Genomic DNA, 23,131 nt, shown 5'->3' with positions numbered 1-23,131 from the left:
AAAGCAGAAGATAATGGAGTTATCTGATTCTGCCATACCTCTACTCAGATGACCTCCATCGTTCCCTACTCTTTGGGGATCTGGTCTGAATAAGTCCTAACCCTCACCCTGGCACTCAGTGCTACTGTGATGTGGCCCAGCCTTCTGTAGTGGAGGAAGATGTCAGTACTCTACTCATATCCCCATTTTCATTCAGGCGTGGTTCCCCAAGGCTGTCACTCCCACCAGCCAACACCCTCCAGTCTTTGTAGGAGAGGACTCCTCAGACTAGTTGAGTGGGCTTGGTCTGTGCATATGAAAACCCAGAGTTGCTTGGGTATTTCATCACCCTGGGAGTGGGGGAGGGCAGAGCCCTCTATCAGTGATGTGAATGGAGGAGCATACACACTTCTGCCCTTGCTTCTGATGGGGAAGCGCTGACGTAGGATCTGTCATATCTCTAGTAGTCTCCTGTGAGACTGAGCAAAAGTCACTCTCCATGGAACTTTGTCTGATGGTAAAATCCTTGTTAAGTTTTCCTGTATTGTGAAGTCCTACTTCCCTACTATCCTTCCTCATAAAACACTATAACATAACTTCATGGCTTTGGGTCTTCTAGACAATCTGTTTCCATCTTTCCTTCCCCCTGCATGCATGTGTGTGCGCATACAAACACACACACACACACACACACACACACACACACACTCACACACACATACCCCTACACCTCTAATCACACCTGACTTCCTACTAGTTCTTGAACTCATTCTACACAGTCCCCACTATATTTTGCTGGAGCTGCTTTCTTAATGTGGACTAACCTTCTTTCCATCCCATCTTCATCTGGAATCATCTCTCCCATCCTTTAAGATCCAAACAAAGGGCACCTCTTTATCCCAGTCCGGTTGCTATCTCTTTGTACAGTAGTTTCTTTGTACTTGTATTAGAGCAGCTCTCACAGTCTGACATTGAACTTGCTGTGCAGTAGAAGTCCAAGAAAAAAAATCCCAGCAGGGGGCCTCCCCTGGTGGCGCAGCGGTTGAGCACTGGGCTGTGAAGCTGCCCGCAGCCTCTGCAGCGCTGGTTCGATCCCGGGCCTCCGGCGAGGGTCCCACATGGCCCGACAGACCTCTCCTGTCTCGCCTGCTGCTCTCCTCAGCAGTGTATTTCGTCAGTCTGCCTGTTCTGTTCCCCGCTCTGGGTCTGGCTCTGGTGAATTCTCTCACCCTCCCGCACTTCAGACTGTACCCAGTGCTTGTGTAAATAAATAAATAAATCTTTAAAAAAAAAAAAAACAGAAAACAAAAAAAATTCCCAGCAATCAGGACCAATGGTAGGTGAGTTAATAGAGAAAGTCATAGAAATCACACACATTAAAACATATGCCCCCCCAATGCATTTCTTTAATATTTGTTTCACCTTAAAGCAAATAAATATGCGATTGTGTTCTCAAGTCTTCTTCAAATATACAATTATGCTTTCAAGTCTTCTGCTATAAGGGCAATTAATTTTGTTTGAGTACAGTTTTAGTGATTAAAATTCTGCCATATCTTCCTGGCATAAATTCTATCTAATGCAGCAGCATCAACAGTTTCCAGTTTGAGTTTCTCTAAAGTGAAATAAGAACTTAAGAATACATTCAAAGTAAACCAAATGCAAAATATTCTCACATACAATATTTTTCCTAATTTGTTACAGCTTCAAGCCCAAATATACTCTAATAACAAATTTCAAATCTTTAGTTCTTCTAAAGTATTGAACTTAATTTTTATATGTAACAGCTGTCTGTTTTTGTAATCTGGTTTATGTGATAATAAATTACATAATCAGAACCACAAATGTCTGATATAGAGCTTGGGGGATTAATGCAGCTGACTCATGATGGGATAGGAACAGACATTCCTTTTTGCAGAGAGGATTCTGCTCTTCATTAATCAATCTGAGTCCATTAAATAAGGGCAGATTAATAGAGCTTTTACTATACATATGTAGGTCTCCTAAATAGAATGAAAGGTCATTGAAAGCAGGGTCTGTGTCTTTTGTGTCCACAGAGCACATAGCAAAAATGCCTTAAAAGCATTACTTGGAGAAGGCATTTCACGTGTGTTCGTAGAATTGAATTGTGCTGAGTGGAAGTTAATATTATTAACTTAATTATTAACTATTAATAATTATAACTATAATCAATTATTAACTAATTATTAGTTGAATAATACAGAATGGTCATATGCCAGGAGAGGTTGTTGTCTTATGAGACTACCACAAATAGCTCGGGACATTACTTGTGTGCAGGCTGCCAGATGACACCCTCCTTGGAGTTTCTGTATGTGATTATAATGCTGTCAGACTTCATCGTGATTGTTTTCTTCTTTTCCAAGCAATGAGGACTGTGTTTATATAAGGTCATGAGCATATTTTAACTGAAGCTAAAAACCAATGGAACATGAACAAATACCGATAATGTGTGTGTTGATCCTTGCTAGTAAGTTATGTATGAATGAGACAACTGCACACATCACTTTTCTACCAGCATATTTTCCTATCCAAACATCTCAGCCAAAAGCAAACAGAGCCTGCACTAGTTAACTGTTTTTGCATAGAAAACAACCCGAAGCCTTAGTGGCCAAAAACAGCAATTTATGGTGATCATCATCACTCACGATAATGAGGGTTAACTGGGCTTCATTGGGTGGTTCTTATTAAAGCTCTCATGTGGTTGCAGCTAAATGGTAGACTGAGGCTGATGTTGTCAAAGGCTTGACTGGGCTGCTTGGTCCATTCCCACACTGGATGTTGGCTGCCAAGGAGGAGCTCAGTTAGGCCTGTCAACTGGAACACCTATCTGTGCCTTCTCCATGTGGCTTGGGCCTCACATGAGTTCCTGAAGGGAACATCTCGTGACTAGTCCTTCCAAGAGAGGAAGCCTCTTAAGGCCTGCACCCCAGGTACTTTGTTACTTCTGGCATATTCTGCAGATCAGAGTAATCACAGAACCCACTTAGCTCCAAAGAGAAATGACATATACTCTGCCCCTCGTTGGCTAAGTATCCAAAAAGTAGTGGCGTCTTTAATACTCTCCATTCTAACTTTACATTTATGACACTCACATTAACATGTCTGACACTGTCAAGATAATAAGAAAATCCTTTTACAAGGCACCTGATCTAAAATAATCAGATTAAATATTGGATAGTCTAGTTCTAATCTCATTTTTGCCCCAGGTGAAAACATTGAGTGAAATACCTTCAATGATTTTTCCCACCCTCATGAATTACTTTTACTACCACCAAGAGGAAAGAAATTCAGACAAGGATTCCTTTTCTTTGTCATGGTCTCATTATGCTTGGTATTTTTTGCTGAGACTTGGACAGCCTCTGGCTTTGCTGTGAGTATGGGAGTTTCTGAATTCTTTGTCCTCTCTCAGAGCCCAATAATTCCTTTTTTTTTTAAAAAAAAAAAAGATTTATTTATTTATTTATACAAGCACTGGGTACAGTCAGAAGCACGGGAGGGTGAGAGAATTCACCAGAGCCAGAGTGGGGAGCAGAGCAGGCAGAAGGACCAAAGTACACAGCTGAGGGGAGCAGCAGGCAGCAGGAGAGGTCTGCGCGCCATGTGGGACCCTCCTCCGGCGGCCGGGTTGCAGCCGGGGATTGAACCGGCGCTGCAGAGGCTGCGGGCAACTTCACAACCCAGCGCTCAACCGCTGCGCCACCGGGGAGGCCCAGAGCCCAATAATTCTCAGTCCCTTGTGGAACAGGTTGTAAATAGTGCTGCAGTAAACATAGGAGTGCAAGTTTCCTTTTGAATTAGTGTTTTTGCATTCTTTGGGTCGATACCTAGGAATGGAATTGCTGGATTGGCTAGCAGATCCATTTTTAATGATAAGATGTATCTTATAGGGAAATATATAAAGTTTTAAATTTATTCATTTTTTTTCAACAAACACAACTGAAAATCCTATCCAGAAGGAGTCCACTGTAGTAACATCAATCATTTAAATGTGTACATGGAAACTACACAATTATGTAAAGACCTGACTGGATCAGCTTATGAGAAAATCTTTGTGATTTTCTTTGTCAGTATAGAAATGGAATCCGTGATCTTTCTCTGTTCTTTCTCCTCCTTCCTCTTCTTGCCCCTTGCCTCCTCAGATTCCCGAGAGGGAAAAAGGCCTGAGAAAGTATACTCTATTTATGAAAAATCTAAGTTCAGTTGACTCAAAGGCAAGTATGAGGCCTTCAGAATGGAGGCTCTGGACATACACTCATATTGACTATTTTAATTTAAACTTTTGACTTTGAGATTATTATAGATCTACAGAGACATTCTATTTACACTTTGCCCAGTTTCCTCCAATGGTTACATCTTGCAAAACTATATGATAGTATGATAGTATAACCAAGATACTGACATTGATATAATACACTGATTTTATTCAGATTCCCTCAGTTATCATTTGTGTGTTGGGGAGGAGCAGTGTTTATTTAGTTCTATGCAATGTTATCACATGTAATTCTCTGTCTCCACCACCACAGCCAAGGTACAAAGTAGTTCCATCACCCCAGGGAGCCCTCATGGTCTTCTTTTATAATCAGACCCATCTCCCTCCTGCCACCTCCATCCATACATCCTAGCAACCACTAATCTGTTCTCTATATGTATTTTGTCATTTCAAGAATGTCACATAAATGGAATTGTGCAGTATGTATCCTTCTGAGGGTGTTTTTTTTTTCATTCAGCATAATTCTCTAGAAATTTTTCCAAGTTTTCACATGTATCCATAGTCATTCCTGTTTATTGCTGCATAGTATTCCATGAAACGGCTGTATCACAGTTTAATAGTTGAAGGGCTTCTTGGCTGCTTCCAGAAATAAAGATAATATGGAGATTTGTATAGAGGTTTTTATTTGGGCATAATCTTTCATTTCCCTAGGGTAAATGACCAAGAATATAATTTTTGAGAGGTGTGCTAGTTGCAGATGGAGTCTTAAAAGAAACTGCCAGATTTTTCCAGAGTAACTGCACAAGTTTACGTTTCAGCAATGTTTGATGAAACCGGTTTTCCCACATTGCAACTGAATGTGAATTACCAGTGTGGTTTTTAATAATTGATGGTCAGCACCAGTTAAGTGCTATTGCCAATTTACCCCCTCTTGATTACTTAAGAAAGCCCTGAGGCATTGAGGGCAGACAGGGAGGAGTATCTTATGGGACTGTTTCCAGTGGCATCTTTATTTGTGCCTTATAGCCCTAATCATATGTGTATGTTCAATGATAAGTCCAGGACCTCAGTACTCATCAGCTGATCAAATGTCTGTTATATATCTCCTCTCAGATGCCTTTTATGTGAATGTTAAAAGTTGTATGTAAATACCTCCATAGAGTTTTCCAGCCTCTTTTCTCATACTGAGGCACCTCTTTAACCAGTGGGTGAGTGGGAATGGATTGTCCAATTTAAGTCACCAAGTAAATATTGTACATTCAAACATGAGTTGCAAAACAACAAACACACATTGTTTTCTTTTCTTTTCTCCTGTCTCCCCTGGGTTAGGTGGAGTTTGCTGCCGACATCAGCCTTCAGTACAAAGGAGAGCTGACAGTTGTTCTGCGTTACATCCCCCCAGAGCACAGCTTGATGCTTCCACTAGGACAGCTTCAAGGTAGTTGAGAGTCTGTGACTGTGATCAAGGGCATTCAAGCTTGGGGAGGAGGATCAGGGCTTGGGCAGACTGGGTTCCTTTTGCGTTACACTTGTGAAATGTAAAGAGTTGGGTGTCACTGTTTGGGAGGAGAGCTGAGAAATACCTACTCTGTGTGGGGGGAGGGTATGGGATTCCTACAAGGAAAGGACAAAATGAATATTTAGAATCCAGTCTGATGGTGAGATTTCATTTGTGAAAGGTCAAGAGACATAGGATCTTCTGTGGAGTGGAGTGAGAGAAGGAGGGGGTGGGGGGACTATGTGCTGAGAAGGGGAAATGTAAAAAACTGCTGGATGGATTGATGACGTTCATAACTCCTCAAGGAATCTTCAGGAAGAACTTGACCTAGAATATAAATTGCAAAGGAAACATCCAGGTGGAATCAACTTTTAAAGCCCTCTTGCCCTTCACCTTCCATCTGTTTTTACAGGCAGCCTCTTTTCCCAAACACGGTCACCCTCTTCCCTGTGACCTTGGGCAAGTGACTTACTATCTTACTTGGGCACTTAGGTTGTTTCCACGGCTTGGCTATTGTAAATAGTGCTGCAGTAAGCATAGGAGTGCAGGTTTCCTTTTGAATTAGTGTTTTTGCATTCTTTGGGTCGATACCTAGGAATGGAATTGCTGGATTGGCTAGCAGATCCATTTTTAATGATAAGATGTATCTTATAGGGGAATATATAAAGTTTTAAATTTATTCATTTTTTTCTCTTAGCCTCAGTTTCCTCAATACTTACAGATGTAGTAAGGATTAGATAGGGTCATTCACTTCCAGTGTTTAAAACAGTTCTAACTATAGGTGGTGGTGGTGGGTTTTATTCATGTTGAACATCCTTTGTCAGAATAGAAATGTGACACTGGAATTTTCTTTCACTCAGAAATTTAATTGGGCCATGACCATAGCCTTTAGAACTGGCCCTGCACATAGTTGACAATTCATGAGGCTACAGTATCAAAGAAGGGAGTTATAGAACTTTCTCTTTTGGATATTTGGTGCTTGCATGTGGCTTTCATTGTAGCACTTTCTCATTGAGAACAGGAAAGTGACACAAGCAGTTCTCATGGTCTTTTCCTCCTTTGTGCCCTGTGAAAAAGATACGTCTTTTTTAAAATAAAATTTTTATTGACGTATCAGTGGCTTACATTGTGGTTAGTATCCTGACAGTACAGGATTTCCCATCTCAGGTGTCGTCACCGTAGCACACCCACCACCACAACACCCATAGTCCTCACCATAGTCCATTGTGCTCCCTCCTTACTGTGTTCTCTGCCCTCCTCCCCTTCCCCTCAGCTCTGTGATCAGCTTTCATGGGTTAGTTTTACATTTCACTTTATCTGACCCTTTGTTTGGTTTCTCTATAATCCACATATCAGTGACAACAATAAATATTTACCTTTCTTCATCTGGTTTATTTTCCTTAGCGTAATCCCTTTCCCGCTCCATCCATGTTGCCACAGAAGGCCTGAGTTTATGTTTTTGGAGCACTGAGTAGTATTCCATTGTATGCATATACCGTGTATTTTTGATCCACTCATCTGTTTCTGGGCACTTAGGTTCTTTCCACAGCTTGGCTATAGTAAATAGTGCTATAGTAAATAGTGCAGTAAACATAGGAGTGCAAGTTTCCTTTTGAATTAGTGTTTTTGCATTCTTCGGGTCGATATCTGGGAGTGGAATTGCTGGATTGGCTAGCAGATCCATTTTTAATGATAAGATGTATCTTATAGGGAAATATATAAAGTTTTAAATTTATTCGTTTTTTTTCAACAAACACAAATGAAAATCCTATCCAGAAAGAGTCCAATATAGTAACATCAATCATTTAAATGAGTACATGGAAAATACACAATTATGTAAAGACCTGATTGGATCAGCTTATGAGAAAATCTTTGTGATTTTGTCAGTATAGAAATGGAATCTGTGATCTTTCTCTGTTCTTTCTCCTCCTCCCTCTTCCTGCCCCTTGGCCCCTCACCCTCGCTTGCTCTCATTTTGATGGCTGATGCAGGAAAGAAGGCATTTAAAAGTGGAAAAAAGAAGGAGTCTTCTGTAATCTCTGGAGGAATACTGGAAGTTTTCATCAAAGAGGCAAAGAACTTGACAGCGGTGAAGTCAGGAGGCACTTCTGATAGCTTTGTGAAGGGGTAATTTTGTTTTGGCTTATTTTAAAATCATACTTAATAGAAGATGAGAGGATCTGTGATCCACAAGCAGTGGTGGCCGTGAGGCTTCCCGGTTCTTACTCTAAATATCCTAGCAAAGAGCCATCCTCAGTGCTGGCTCCAACACCTAAAACAGTGCCCATGTAGAGGGAACTGCTGTTTCTGGTTTTCAGCCCCCTTCCTGCATATTTCACGATTTCCCCATCACTCTCACCCTCAAGATTGGCAAAATTTTCCATGAGATTCATTTCTCAAAGGAGGAGCAAACATGATTTTCTACATGTGGTATTTTTTATTGTGCTTTGTTATCATTCTGTGCTGGCGATGTGCAGCAGCAAAAATACTGGATCCTTGGCATTTTGCTCTCCTGGGGGAAATTGTAAAATGTGGAGATGTCAGAGCATCCTCCCCGGGGACATCTACTAGACATTGCTGCGGGTAGCTCCGCGACCATCTGCTTGGCATCGATGCCCACTTTGTGGCACAAAGGGCAGTTTCTTGAGGGAATGCAACTGTTTATATGAATGTGCTTACCCTTTCTAGACAGCCCAGACAGCAGAGCCCTCTTCATTTCTGTTTGAGATTTGTTTTCCCTGTAATCAGAGGAACTAGAACAGGAAGGATAGTTTCTACTGATTGAAGCAAATTCATAAATACACATGGATCAAACCGTAAACACAGGTGGTAAACCACCATGTTGCCTATCATGAGGGTGATTCCTTGAATTAGATGACGCTGTTTTTCCTCAGTACTTCTTAGAAAATGGGAATTTTCCATTCAAGGAAATGAATGAGGCCTCTTACCCTCACATACTCTAACTCTGATTAGAGTTGGACATCAGCTGTCTCTTCTTGTTACTTGCAATGAAATCTCAAGTGTCCTAATATATCTTCGTCACTAGAAGTTCCTTTGTTTTATGGAATTTTTTATTTTTGCTTCATGTGGTAATTCCATACACATGTGTCTCCCTTCCAAGAGCATGCTCCCTGATCCATCAGCTACCTAGAGCCTAGTTCTCCACTACAGTCCAAAACTTTTTTTTTAATATTAATTTGAATGAAGTGACATTGCTTTATAACATAATAGAAGTTTTGACCATAGTAGAGAAGGCCTGGGATTGCATGTATTTTATTGAGAAGAGATTCCAGGAAGCACCAGTGAGAGAGTAGAGAAAATGAGACAGGGAAGGGAGGGAAGCTGCTAAAAATATAACATGGGCTACCCCTGTGGGAAAGTGGGGCTCATTTCCACTGGGAAAGCAACAAGGAACCCTGTGGAATATACCTTACGATTATCCCTTCAAGGGACAGGGAAGCTGGGGGATTCATCCACCAATTCCAAAACTCATTGGCTGAGGATTGCTCATAAGCATATGAGTTCCCCAGAAATCCCAGTGTTCTCTGTCCATAAGCTGAGCTCACACATCACCAGAAAAGTCCTTAATTAGAGAAGCCAAGAGACGCAGGTACTTGAGGTGGGAAGCTGCCAACATGTGAGTAACTGCTCATCCTGCTGCAGGTAAATGCAAAGGTGTGCCAGAGGTAACAGGCAGTGTGACATTAAGTAGCATCTGGCACGGGAGGGTTTGTTTGTTTGTTTGTTTGTTTGTTTTGGTCATGATGAGGAAGGGGCCAAAATAGGATTAGAAAGGATAGTGAGGAGCAGTTTATTATTGACCCAATAACAACAACAGTAACACCTTCCATTCAATAGATCCAAATTTAAATTTGTAAGCACCAGAGAGAGAAAATCAAAGATTTTCTCAGAGATCACGCTCCCACACCAGGAATTATGGGAAATTCCATTTTCTTCCTACCCAGTCACTGATGGCATGATTGTGTTTTCCCGCAGCTACCTGCTCCCTGATGATAACAAAGCCACCAAGCACAAAACCCTGGTGGTGAAAAAGAGTGTTAATCCTCAGTGGAATCATACTTTCATGTTCACTGGCCTGTACCCCCAGGATATAAAGAATGTCTGCCTAGAACTTACCATCTGGGACAAGGAGGCCTTTGCCAGCAACATCTTTCTGGGAGGAGTTCGTTTAAACTCTGGAAGCGGTGAGGGACTTGGTGACTTGAGGTGGTTTGTGACTGGGCACAGGACAGGGGAGGATTCCTGCAGGTGTGACACCTGGAAGGTCTGTATGTAGCTGGACCCCTGCAATGCCCACAGGTGCTCCGTTCCTATTGCTAAGGAATCTGTTTGTTGTTAAAACACTACTACATAATTTGTATCCTTGGGGTAGAAGTTTGGGATGTCTACTGTTCATGTTTGGTCCTTTCAAAGAATGTCATTTACACTTTAGTGGAAATGAGTTTCACCTCCTTTCTTGGGCCTTCGGGTTTTGCTCAGAGGGGTATAGCAAGACAGTGCAGCCTTCTGATGGGGTAGAGGGGGCTTCCAAGACCAACTTTCCTCCATCCTCTTCTCAATTCTGTCCAGCACTTGTAGTCATTATCTACTTGGTTGAATTGAAAAGAAATCAGTTATTTTCCCTAAAAAAATAACATCTAACATTGCAAACAGGTCGTGGAATCAGACCACAGTTGCCACAAGACACAACAATAACAGGGTGAATGGTGGAGGGAGGGATTACAGTATTAGAACATCTGCACCCCCACTGAACCCCCTTAGCTTAAGCCAGTCATAGATGGTCGGCAAGCACAATGGTGAACAGGAGCCTCCCATGATGCTGATTTACAAATAAAGGAGAGCTGGGAGTAACCTGTGCCAGTAAAATAATCTGAGAAATTTGGAAGGGGGGGAACCTCAGCTCAGCTTCACCCTGTTCTCTCATGTTGACTCAGCTCAGATGAGCCAGCTCTGCTAAACTGCCCAGGAGGGAAAGAAATGAGCCATTAGTGCCATCCTGGTTTGTCTCTCATTCTAGGCAGGTGACAGTATGCAGGCCGCAGAGGGCGTGTTCCGTTCTAGCACCCCCACTAGCTGTGTGAGAAGTCAGTGAAGTGCTTTGGTCAGAAGTCCCCTTCAGAGGTGGACTGGTGCCTTCCAGAAAATACAAACTTTTCAGCTGTGAAGGGTAATGCTCCCCTTTCCCTTCTTTAGGTGTGAGCCATGGAAAGACTGTGGATTGGATGGATTCTCAGGGGGAAGAGCAACGCTTGTGGCAGAAGATGGCAGATAATCCGGGGACTCCTGTAGAGGGTGTGCTCATGCTCCGCTCCAGCATGGGGAAATGTAGGCTCTAAAGGTACACTTCTCCATGAATAAGGCTCCTGGGACCGACTGGCTGCCATTTTCCACCAGTATCAGACTTGGACCTGGTATTTTGCTTCCATGACATTTTTCACCTGAGGGTATTGGGACATGTGGAGAGAGATGTCAGTGTTAAAAAAAAAAAATTAGGGTCTTGCCAAGTGTTTAAAAAACATGTAGCTTGCCATGCTATGAGCCAGGGTATTCTTGATTGGATGATAGAAAGTGCAGCGCACTGTGTGCTCAACGAGCAAATTGTGTGATGATGCATGTAAAGGAACTGGTGCAAGTGTATTTGAAACTACATTTGAAAATGGGGGCACCCAACCTTTTACTAGATATGAGTTACTTTAGGTTTCCTCAAATGGTTTGCAGGAAAAGGGAGTCACTGAGAGCGTAGACCACTTGAATAGTAGGAAGAAGGGATGCTAGCCACCCTTCCTCACCCTGGGATTCCCATGATCCATTGTAGGGATGTTTGCTGGGTGAGGGGGTAGACCTGTTATTGTGACAATCTTGTGGATTAAACAGGTAAGTTTTTAAGATGAATTGACAGGTTTTTCTGTGGTGACTACAGAATTTATAATCAAAGTCAGCCCACTTTTGAGAATGAAGAGAGCTAAATCATTACATCAGAACAACAGATGTAAACCAGAATTGACCTGAGAAAATTGGGTTGCAGATTCACCATAGTTATCACCTAACTATTTAAAAGTTCTGTGGTAAACTTTTTTTTTTTTTGAAAATTCCTAAGCCACTAACTGAGAGGGAATGAGAAATAATATGGTTTTTCGGCTCTGCTTGTGTTGTATCTACTGAGGTCCCACAGGTCAGAGGAAGTTACGAGACCAAGCCCAACATCAGGAGGCAGGGAGGTACTCTGTTCACAGTAAAGCCATGGCAAGAGAGAAGGAGCTGGAAGGGATGAAGAATCAGGGCCAGTGATTCAATTTACCATACCTTCTGTCACCTGGAATCCCAGATGCCTTACCACACTTAGATGCGCAGGTAGTTAAAACTGAAAGGGGACCTCAGACCTGGTTGCTTATTTTGCAGTTTCCAAACCTGAAACCAGGAGAGCTGAAATGACTGGCCCAAGGTCATATAAAGGCTATAACTGTATACAGACTTAAATGCAGGGTTGGTCTCCAAACTTTGGCATGATCCCATGCTTATCAGAATGGACAGGAGGACATTAGCTGTACTTGTTTATCATTATTAATGTCCATCCCCAGGGCGATCTTGTTAAAAAAAAAAAATGCTAATCTGTAAAAAAAAAAAAAAAAAAAAAAAAAGCTTTAAAACCCTCCATGACTTTCCATTGCTCTGAAAATAAAGACCCACATTCTTGCCCACCCCTGCCTAAAACAGTTGCTGCCCCCTCTCCAGCTGGCCCAGGCCAGGCCAAGCCAGGTCTCCCCACCCCTTCCCTTCTCCTCAGCCACTCTGTGTTCTTCTGCTTCTCAATTGTGTTAGGCTCTATCGCATCCGGCCTTTTCAGGGAATCTTCTTACTCCCCCTCCTGGTGGCCTAATTTCCATTAATCACCCAGGTCTTAAATGTTACCTGCTCAGGGAATCCTCCCCTGATCACCCTCTGTCTAACTAGGTCACAGCAGCCTGCCTCTATTTCCCCTTCACTGCACGCATCACAATTATAATAAATTATTCTCATAACGAATCCTTTAATGCCTGTGTCAGTTCCCTTCCCATAACATCTCCAGAACATACGCGTCATAAGAGCAGAGGCAACACTTCTGTAGCTTATATTTATGTTCTGTATCTCTGTCCCCTGTGCTTGGTTCAGAGTGGAAGAAGTGAAGAAAAGCCACCATCATAGAATATTAGGCCAGTACGCATCTTTAGAGACTGCTGTTTGTAACTTGCAATTAACAGAGGTGGAAGCTGGGGTCCACACAGATCAAGAAAAATATCAGCATGTGCTTACTGGTTGATCTTTTAAAAGCAAACTTTCCATAGAAGTACTGCAGTCACAGCTCTAGGCAGTGTGTTCCAGTCCGCCTTGACGCTGGTAAAAGCACAGGCTGCCTTCTTCTGCCTGGCTTATCAGTTTCTTGGGAGAAGAGACCCCAGCCATGCTTGGATCTTCCTGTTCCTTGTTTAGAGATCTCAACTCTCAATTTTCCCTCACTTGAACCAGACAAATTGCAAAGGCCTCACTTTATAAATTCAGTATGTAAATAGCATCAGCAGGTCACTCTCACTTCACTTATGTTGTTACTGGCACTGGATCCATCAGGATGTACTTTTTTTCCAGGTCACAAAAACAAAGATAATTTTGATGGGACTTTGTATTCTTGGCCTTCATTTCCATAAGGAATGTGCACAAATATATGATTAGGAACCATTAAGTATTGTAACTAATAAATTAATTGAATATATCTCATTTAGAGTATTATTAGTTTCATCATCACCATTCCAAAGTTTATATTTGGTAGGGAAGGAGGAAGCCATGGAAGAAATAGGTTAACCCCACTTCTAGAAAGAAAGCAGGTTGCAATATCAACCCCCAGAAACACCTCAGAGTGAAAGCCTATGGCATTTGGGGTGTGGTCAGTGTTTTGTTTTGTTTTTTCTTCCAGGTAAATAGTTCACAGTAAACTGAGTTGCCTCTAGAACCTGGCAGAAAGACTTTACTCCTCCTCCTACATGGTCATTTTTGACCTCTGGAATTAAAGAAAAGCAGGAGAAAGTCTACATAGGTAAAGCAATGGCAAAAAATGTATCTGGCAAGGTTTGAACAATAGTCATGGAAGCTGGACCACATAAAAAATCCCAAAGGATTTTCTGAAGCATCTGAAATGTGAGTTTGTAATATGACTCCAGGGCATTGTTATAAACCTACAGAACAAGGATCTCCATCAATTTTTATCAAACTTTTTGGGTGATTATAATACAAATGGACCACAGTGTGACACTGAAGGGACGAATTATGTGGCTATGTTATTTAGAACAAATATATGTCACGGTGGCCCATTTGGCCAACCTGGACATTATTAATTGCATAGCACTAATGAGGAGATGGAAAGAACTTAAACTTGGACTCAGACAACATTAGCTCAAGTCTTGACTACTTACCAACCATGTGACCTCAATCTAGTTAATCGTCCAATGTAGATCTTGTTCTGGTTTTCTATAAAATAGGAATAATGAGAGTAATGGAAGATATTAAATGAGGTAATTTATCTAAAAATGCTTTGTAGATTTTAATCCACTGTAAAAAAAAGTCATTACTACTACTGAGCTAGTTCTACCACTCTGTGTTTCATATTCTTTGAGGCCCCCTTTTCTGGATGCTGATGTGGACTAACGGGTTCTGTGTGTAATGAAGCAGTAGATAGCAGAAGTATTCAGAAAACCCATTCTCCTGTGCTGTGTTACTCATTGTGGATAATAATTAGTGTATTTACATTCAGGCTGGAATTTCCAACTTTGTCTGATTAGATCACAGTTATTACAAAAAGTATTTGATGGAGAGAAAAATGGTGGTCAGATTTTTCTTAACTGGTATGGAGCGTACAAACAAGCCAGCTTTCCTTCTTCCACCCTGATGCCACCTACAGCCCTGCCTCAGCCCTGCCTGTCCCTCTGTGCAGCCCTGGCCTGCCCCCCACAGCAGGAAATCACACCTGCCTTTCTCAACGGCCTGTTTTTCTGAATACTGTTTTTTATCTGCAGAAGGAAACTCACCATTCTGTCAAAACAAGTCCCATAGAAATAAAAATTACTTCTGTCATTATGAGGAGAGGAGAAGGTCGTGCTTTTCTCTCCAGCATTTCAATGCAGGAGGAGAATTTGTTTTCTTTTTTCTCTGAATGAGGAAGAGGTTAACGCCACAAGCAAAGACAGTAGTTCATTACAATAATTAAAGAAAAAGTTGAAATCTTGGCATTTGCTGGAGAACAAAAAAGGTCTCTATAGAAAGGCAGAGAACTGGATATATGTGCTTAACTCTAGATATTTTACTTGTATCCTTTTATTGTTAGATCCACTTACTTTGGGGGAGGATGTTGCTCCTTCCTAACTTTTTTTCTACTTATCGAACAGTTCATTTTGTTTTCAGAAATTTGAAACTCGTTTGTGCAAAACCATGGAAATAGATGAATCCCAACAACAAAAATTGCTTCTGAATTACTCTTGTTTTGAAGCAAGGAAGCAAACCATTCCATTACCAAGCAGTTTATGTCAAACATTCATGGTTGAATGGTAGTTGGAGTGATAGTGGTTGACAATCTTTCCTTTTCCATCCTATTGTTCATTATTCATAAATGAACATTTTTGAACAGAATTCATTTGGCTTTTAGTTGTCATGAAGAAAGAGCTGTCTAGAATTTCCTGAATCTTCTTGCTTTTGACCTTTCCACACTGTCCCCACCCCCCATTTACTTTGTCCTCCTTAATTCCTAAATATCTTTTTACATTGTCCCACTGGGGACAATGTATGTGTCATAAACCAGAAACTTAAAAGAGATGCCTTTAATGCTTTTTCCACATGGATTGGTGGAAAATATTATTACTAATGTTCAACTCTTTTCTGTCACCTCCAACCCCATCTATTGGAGTTACTTGGCTTGCAAAGTGTCTGAATGCACGGAACCAGTTGGACACTTCCAAGACAGCCAAATTATAAGGCCCACTAAACATCCCTGAAAAGGTAATGAGGTGGAGAGCTCCTCTTGGGAAGAGAAGAGTGTTAGCAGGAAGAGTAATGTCTGCTTGAGTGGATAAGTGAGGAAGTACCTCGTGCCTGAAGAACAATTCATGGTAGATAAATTCTCAGGAAGATGGGTCTGGTTAGAGGCATGGTTTTTGTTTTACTGAATGGAGTATACAATTTGAACCAGACATGAATTGCTAATGACATAGGGGAAAGGAAGTGTGAAAAAAAGGAGTGTGTCTCCATTGGGGATTTCTTTTGAATCCCTTCCACTAGGCAGTTGTTCCTGAAAATAAATGTAAAACTATTTAAAGAACATCTGAGAGGGACACCCCATCATTAGTACAAGAATTAGCCCAACTCTGAATGCACTGGGGCCCCAGTCCTGGATTCAATGTACTTGTCACAGGCGGGTTGTTTTCCTCTGGGCCTGATGAGGAGTCCAGGTTTAGTGAGCCAGAGTAGGAAGTAACACTTTCAATATCCAAAGAACAGCTGAAGACCACTGGATCGCTGGGACATTGGAATGGGGGCCCTCTTTGGGAAAACATTATAGAGTAATTTTCCAAACTCTGCCAAAGGCTGGGTCACCGACACGTGTTCATTTCTCTTTTGTTCCTGACACCCACCACATCTGGCTGCCAGTGAACTGTACTCCTACTCTGATAGGAAGTTGCTCTTCTTTGTCTGTCTGGTTTTAATGAATGGACTTCATTTCTTAGAATAGTATTAGATTTATTTTAAAAAGTTGAGCAGAAAGTACAGAGTTCCCATATACTATAGCTCCTTGTCCCTTCAAGTTTCTCCTATCATTGACATCTGGCATTGGTGTGATACATATATTACAGTTGTCGAACCAATATTGGCCTATTAATTAAAGTCCATAGTTTACATTAGGCTTCCTTCTTGGGTTTTCACAATTACTTGATCATACAAGCATAGATATATTGCCCTAGAAATCCCCTCTTCACAAACCCTTGGTAACCACTGGAATTTTTTCCTGTCTCCATAGTTTTGCCTTTTGTATTTGGAGTCATATGATATGCGGTCTTTTCCAACTCAATTCTTTCACTTATTAATATGCCTTTATGGTTCTTCTATGTCTTTTTGTGGCTTGATGGCCATTTTTTTTAATTGTGGTGAGTGAAATGATATATTATCTTTGTTTTTGAATAGAGAGAGAAAAGGATGGAAGAACTCTAAGTAACAATAACAACTTTTTAAGAAATTCCCTAGAGATGATGGGAGGTTTGCTTTCACTTTGCTAGGTTTTTATTGGTTGATTGATTGTTGGCGACAAACACATATATCCTATTTACTTGTCTTCCCGTGTTTAGTGCAAAATAAGTAACAATATGTAAGTGCTTAACATGTCTGTCTCTAAGCTTCTGTACGGACTGTGTACCCCAGACCAAAGCGTTGTTCCACCCTGTACTTGCTGCAAAGTGTACTGTCTTTTTCATTAAATTCACTTTCCGAACAGCTAATATGTTCTATTACAAGTTATCCTTGAGTTCTTGAGATGGATTGTGTACCCTTATATTGATTGTATGTCACCTTTTCCTCTTGTTTTTATTCTTATTTGTCTTTGGAGAAAAACACATCCGCTGAATTAACACACACATTTGCATGGGTGTCTGGTTTCTATTTCCAAGGCTGGGATGATGTTGAATTCTTCTGAGTGTTCAGCTCTTGATTTTACCCCTCATTTTGGTTTTGGCTCACCCCTCTTCCTGTAAATCTAAACCATGACACCATCTTCCCTTGCCCTACCCTGAATAAATTGTGGGTAGTGACTAGGGAAGGGATCGAAAATGACATTTATTGAGCACCTACACTGTATCAGGTGCTGTACAGCTTGTTGGCTAATCTAATAGCTGGTTTTTAAAAAGGCAAAGGATCACAAAATTATTTGAGTTTCAGAGAAGTAACTTACTCAAGTTACCCAGCTAGTATGTAATAGTACCTCATTCCACATGAACCCTCCCCCACAGTTCAGATTCCAAAGCCCATGCATGCTCTTTGTACTTTACTAAACTGTACCCCAGATACAAAGTCTGTGTTTGCTGTGAGCTGGCACCTTGCTTCTCAAAGTTGCGAGTCATGAGCCGGCATCCTCAGCCTCACCTAGGAACTTGGAAATGAAGAATGGTTGGTCCCAAGCCACACCCACTGAATCAGAATGCTCATTACTAGATCCTTAATTGAGGCTCAAGTCTGATAAACAATGGGAAGCATTTGGTATAAAGAATATGGCAGAATGCACCTTGTACCTGAGACTGTTGCTTGTTAGTTAGTAAAAATCATAGTCGATGTGAACATTGGCCTAAAATACTACACCTACCAGTCTTGTCTTTGAGCCTCTTCCTCCATTTTTGATTTCTTCCCCATAAACACGTGCTCTGTTACTAATGTCTATTTTATCCCTGTGTTCTGTCACTATTTTGAATCCATTCCCTGGGTGTACAGTTTAACCTTGCTTCAGAATAGTTGGAATGAAAGACCTGGATGTTTTTTTTTTTTATTCTAGATGAGTTTTCCAACCTGCTAAATCCAATGAAGATCAACTGAATCTGGATAAAATCTCCTCTAAACCTGAAGAGGTAGAGCCCATGGAAACTTTATTCCATAATACTGGTCAAACATCTTCTAGATGATATCTCTTCTACTTTCAGTCAGAATTTAGCTCTCGTGTTACTGATTATAATCAGGTACAGATACCAGTTGTGCTTGGGCAGGCTAGTGAAAAATGTGAGTCTAAGCCAAGAATACATCCTTGTTAATCCAGCCTTGAAAGAGGAGAGTATATTTAAAGAACACTGGGTTGGAGGCTTAGGAGACCTCACCGTGGATTTTGAGCAAGACATTTCCTCTCTGTAAGTCTCAGTTTTCTTATCTGTAAAATGGAGGCCTTGGACTGAGTGACCGCCAGTGTGCCCCTCAAGCGCTAAAGTCTGCAACACCTTGCACATGCTTGAATTCACTTACTCAAAGATGCCTTTTATTGTAAAATGCAACATTAGTCCATATGCTGCTACACGGGAGACACTCTGCCATTTATAACTAAGTTATCATTCTCGTGTAATGTCTGTCTTTCTATATTTTCTCTTTACCTTTCTTCAGTCGGCTTTCTGTCCAAGAAAGCAAACCTTAATGACTTGCTTCAACAGGGGCTCTCCAGCCCTGTGGATTTTGATTGGGTTTGACCAAAGGCCAGGATCAGTAGGAGATTGAATGATAGGGTGGAAAGTGAGATTGATACAGTTATTCCCCTGGCTCTTTCTTGCTGAGTAATGAAGGGACAGCAGTTGCATCTCTGTCAGGGCTGTAGGTGTTGCCAGGTGGCCCTCTCCTCCAGCTACAGCTGTAGTAAGCACCTCTGCTTGCCTTCTGGTCTAGGAGCTCTAAGTCTCTCTGCTGTTGCTAGCCTTGCCATTCCTTGTTTACTTTCTCGTAATCCTGACGTCACCTTTATAAATACCTCATTTACCTATCTTTCTTCCATGTCACAGTCAGGTTTAGTGCTCCATTTATTTCCTGCTGGGACCCTGGTTAATAACATAATTGGTATCAGGAGTATCCTTAGGCTCACAAAACAGAATTTTATGTTTATGTTGCTCACATATTTGAGAAGCAATCCCAGCCCTTTAGGTACTTAGTAAATATTACTTTGAATGATGGGGGGAATGATCTTTTGATCCTAGTGCCTCTAATCTCTAGAAAAAATATCAGGAAGCCATAAATCAAGAGGGATTTCCCATTTATATTCTCCGTAATGTGCGAACATTGCCATTTAAAATACATATACTCTCGGGCCTCCCTGGTGGTGCAGGTGGTAGAGCACAGCACTGTGAAGTTGTCCACAGCCTCAGTGCGGGTTTGATCCCAGCTGGCCTCGGAGATACCCACATGGCACAACGGGCCTCTCCTGTCTTGCCCGCTGCTCCCCTCAGCAGTGTATTTCATCAGTCTGCCTGCTCTGTTCCCCACTCTCTCTTTGGTGAATCCTCTCACCCTCCCGCACATCTGGCCTGTACCCCGGTTATTATATGCATCAATAAATAAATCTTTAAAATACATATACTCTCTCAAGAAGATCTCCCATGCTCTCTACACAGACACTCCTACTGCTGATTATATTTGCTGGTAGCAATGAAAACAAAGCAGTTTCCCAGTCAGTACTGGGGAACCATGTACTAAAGGTTTGATCACTTTGCTTTAGTGAAGATGGCACATTTGGAGTGGCATGGAATGAATCAATGTTCTCCCTGTCATATGAATGCACTGCTGTATTTAAACTCAAAGATTACGTTAATGATATCTCCTCTATCAGGAAACTCATTTTACAGTGAAGAAAGTTCTGTGAAGAAAGTACTGTGAGCTATTGATAAGGAATTCAGTGGTCTTACCATATGTCTCCTCATCTCCAAATAGCTGGTTTGAGGAAATAATGGCGTGGCTTGCTCAAAGCTCGTTACAGAATTAGCTGATTGAGTCTACTTGGTGAGGCTGGGCAGATATCTTATATGATGTAGTATATGCCTTGAACCAACAGCCAAAATATGGTACTGCCTGCCTTATAGCCTAAAGGGTTCAGGGACATGGGTTCAGGGACCAAGATGTAAAGCTGGGGGCGATCCCTCTCATTATTACATCTAATATCCTACTTAAGAATTTTTTTCTGAACCAATGTAGACTGGTCCAGGAAAAATATCTTAAGTGGGGTAGTAGGTATAATAACAAGAGAGACCATTCCCAGCTCCAAAGTAGACTGGTCTAGTTCCTACGGAAAACACTGTGGCGGTTTCTCAGAAGACTGAAAATGGATCTGCCATATGACCCAGCAATTCCATTCATAGGTGTCTACTCGAAGAATACAAAAACACTACTTTGAAAGAAGAATTGCATTCCCTTATTTATTATAGCACAGTGTAAATAGCCAAGCTATGGAAACAACCTAAGAACCCAAAAACAGATGAGTGGATCAAGAAGATGTGGTATATGTACACAATGGAATACTACTCGGTGATGAAAAAAGATAAACTCATGCCATTTGTGGCAACATGGATGGAGCTGGAAGGGATTATGCTCAGCAAAACATGGGAAAAGACAAATACTGGATGGTGTCACTTATATGTGGAATACAGAGGAAACCAAATGGTCATATAAAGTCAAACTTAGAAACTAGCCCTTTAAAGTTGACTATAGAACCGAACCACCCAGAGGGGACAGGGAGAGGTGAGAACTAAGTATGGATGGAGCACAGTGGACTGTGGTGAGGATTAGGGGCGCTTTGGTGGTGGGTTCACTACAGTGACTACACCTGAGGGGGATAATCCTGTACTTCCAAAATACTAACAAAAATGTCAACTATTGTACTTCAATAAAGAATTTTTGTTTTTGATCTCCATGGATTGGGGTTCAATGAGGCTAAGTGTTCTAGTGCCCAAGGCCAGATGCTTACCTAGGAAGCCTCTGTTACACTGGAAGGTGAGAATCCTTTTGGTAATCAGGGTTCAGAAAGTTTTCTTCAGGGCTAAATAGTAAATAGTTCAAGCTTTTCAGGGCATCTGGTTCTCATTCTGATTACTCTTCCCTGCTGTTGCGGAGCAAAAGCAACCCTGAACAACACACACAAAAATGTGTGTGGCAATGTTCCAGTTAAAACTATTTTTAAAACCAGACAGCCAACCTGTGGGCTGAGTTTGCTGACTTGTGCAGTAGATGACGTGGATGTAAGACTTCTATTCGAAGAGGAGAGTAGATGCTGGGAGTGAAAAGGAATGCACTATGCTGAGTGCTCTCTGTCCCGCCAGCCCCACTCACTCTGCCATTTTCCAAACTACTTTGTGCTTTGCTCCTTTGTCCTCTGGGTTTCAGTTGGGTTTGGCCAGTTGGAGCCAACCCCAAAGAGACAATGGAAAGTTCTTCTTAGCTCAGCATCCTTAGGGTGGCCATGGTAAAGCGGTGTGTCTGTTTAAGCAAGATAGGCAACTGTCACATTATACATTATAACAAAGAGCAATAGAGATGATGTAGCATTTAGATCAGAAAGTAAACTGTTCTCTCTGTCATGAATGTGTGGCCATATTTAAACTCAAATTATTACAGGAGATTAGAGGGCAGGAGAAAGGTCAGGGTGTTTATTCCTTGGCTCTCCCCCTGCTCAGTTGAAAGTTATTAAAGGCTGTGCTGCTACTACAGTTCCTTTTAGGTGGTCTCTGCAAAACTGAACCTGTACTTCTCTCTGGGTTTCCACAATCCCTCTGTTCCCTTGACTTTCAGGCCTGGACTGGTAAATATCCTCTGGTGTAGCTAGCCTTGAAGGACTTCAGCATCCCTTCTTGAGTTCCCCTCATCATGCTTACATCATTATAAATAATCCTTTGATTATGCCCCCTTCAATTCCCCTTTGGGTCTTCCATCTGTTTCCCCCTGGGACTTTGACTAAGAATGGTGTCATTGATAAACTCCCTTCTTACGAGATGTTAAAATGTGAACCCAAAAATATCCATCTTAGGATCAAAGTCTTTGCTAGCTGGCAGTATATTCCTGGTGAGTGAATGAATCAATGAGATGTTAGTATTCCCAGTGCAGCTCATTTAAAAGACAGATGCAGTATGGTAGCATGAGAGATTGTGTGCTGTTCAGAATGATCTTTAAAAACTGAGTCCACACTGATTCTTCCTATCCTTAGAAGCTCTTTCTCAGCCTGGAGACAGACTTTCTCATTTTGGTGATCTGCAAGGTGGCAATGGCCTTGCCTAGGACTCCTAGTTGTTACCCCACAGCCCAGACATTAGAATGGTATTTACACATTCCATTTCTCCTGAAATAAAACAACTCCAGCTGCAGCCAGCATGGACACAATTTTGCTTTTTGTGACATGGTGCCAGTTACTGTTGTCTGTGACTCTTCTGGAATTGAGTTCAGAGCTTTTTGCAAGAGGAGGGTGGTCTACCATTCTGGGACACACCCGATTCCACAGCAGCTGCAGTTATCTCACATTGCCTGCCCTATGTGACATAATCTGCCCCAGCGTATTTTAACATACATGGGCTATCTTCATAGCTCTTATTTCTAATCCATTAGTCTAGATTGCCTGTCTAGAACTTGCTAAGCTTTGAGCACGCTGATGATCAGAGCTGCATAGACTGTATTATTACAGAAATCTAGCGGTGACTGAGGCTTCTTGAGCTGATGCAAGAGCTCCTGTGCCTTTGGAGAAGTCTGCTGTGTTTCCTAGTTCCTAACCGTCCCCATAGAGACAAACAGAACAAGTGTGCACCCCGGGCCCTCCTCTAAAGCAGTGTCACTGTACAGCACTGGTCCATAATGAAATAAGGAGCTTACATCAGAATGTATTGAATTAGTATGCTGCTTCC

The 23,131-nt window shown here is 41.6% G+C and overlaps 1 protein-coding gene across 7 annotated transcripts in view; it reads left to right on the top strand.

The window, feature by feature from the left end:
- SYTL5 (synaptotagmin like 5) overlaps positions 1-17,272 on the top strand; it is a 185,814-nt gene extending 168,542 nt beyond the window's left edge. For all 7 annotated transcript variants that reach the window (XM_054695781.1, XM_054695784.1, XM_054695785.1 and 4 more), the window contains 4 exons: positions 5,537-5,645; positions 7,697-7,832; positions 9,702-9,910; positions 10,920-17,272. In XM_054695781.1, coding sequence (XP_054551756.1) covers positions 5,537-5,645; positions 7,697-7,832; positions 9,702-9,910; positions 10,920-11,062 — 597 coding nt within the window. In that variant the 3' untranslated portion in view covers positions 11,063-17,272. The remainder of the gene's footprint in view (positions 1-5,536; positions 5,646-7,696; positions 7,833-9,701; positions 9,911-10,919) is intronic.
- The last annotated feature ends 5,859 nt before the right edge of the window (positions 17,273-23,131 follow it).

The sequence above is a fragment of the Talpa occidentalis genome, unplaced genomic scaffold (assembly GCF_014898055.3).
Source record: "Talpa occidentalis isolate TD23 unplaced genomic scaffold, MPIMG_talOcc4v2.1 talOcc4.15, whole genome shotgun sequence".
NCBI lineage: Eukaryota > Metazoa > Chordata > Mammalia > Eulipotyphla > Talpidae > Talpa > Talpa occidentalis.
This window is presented reverse-complemented; position numbering and strand designations above follow the sequence as displayed.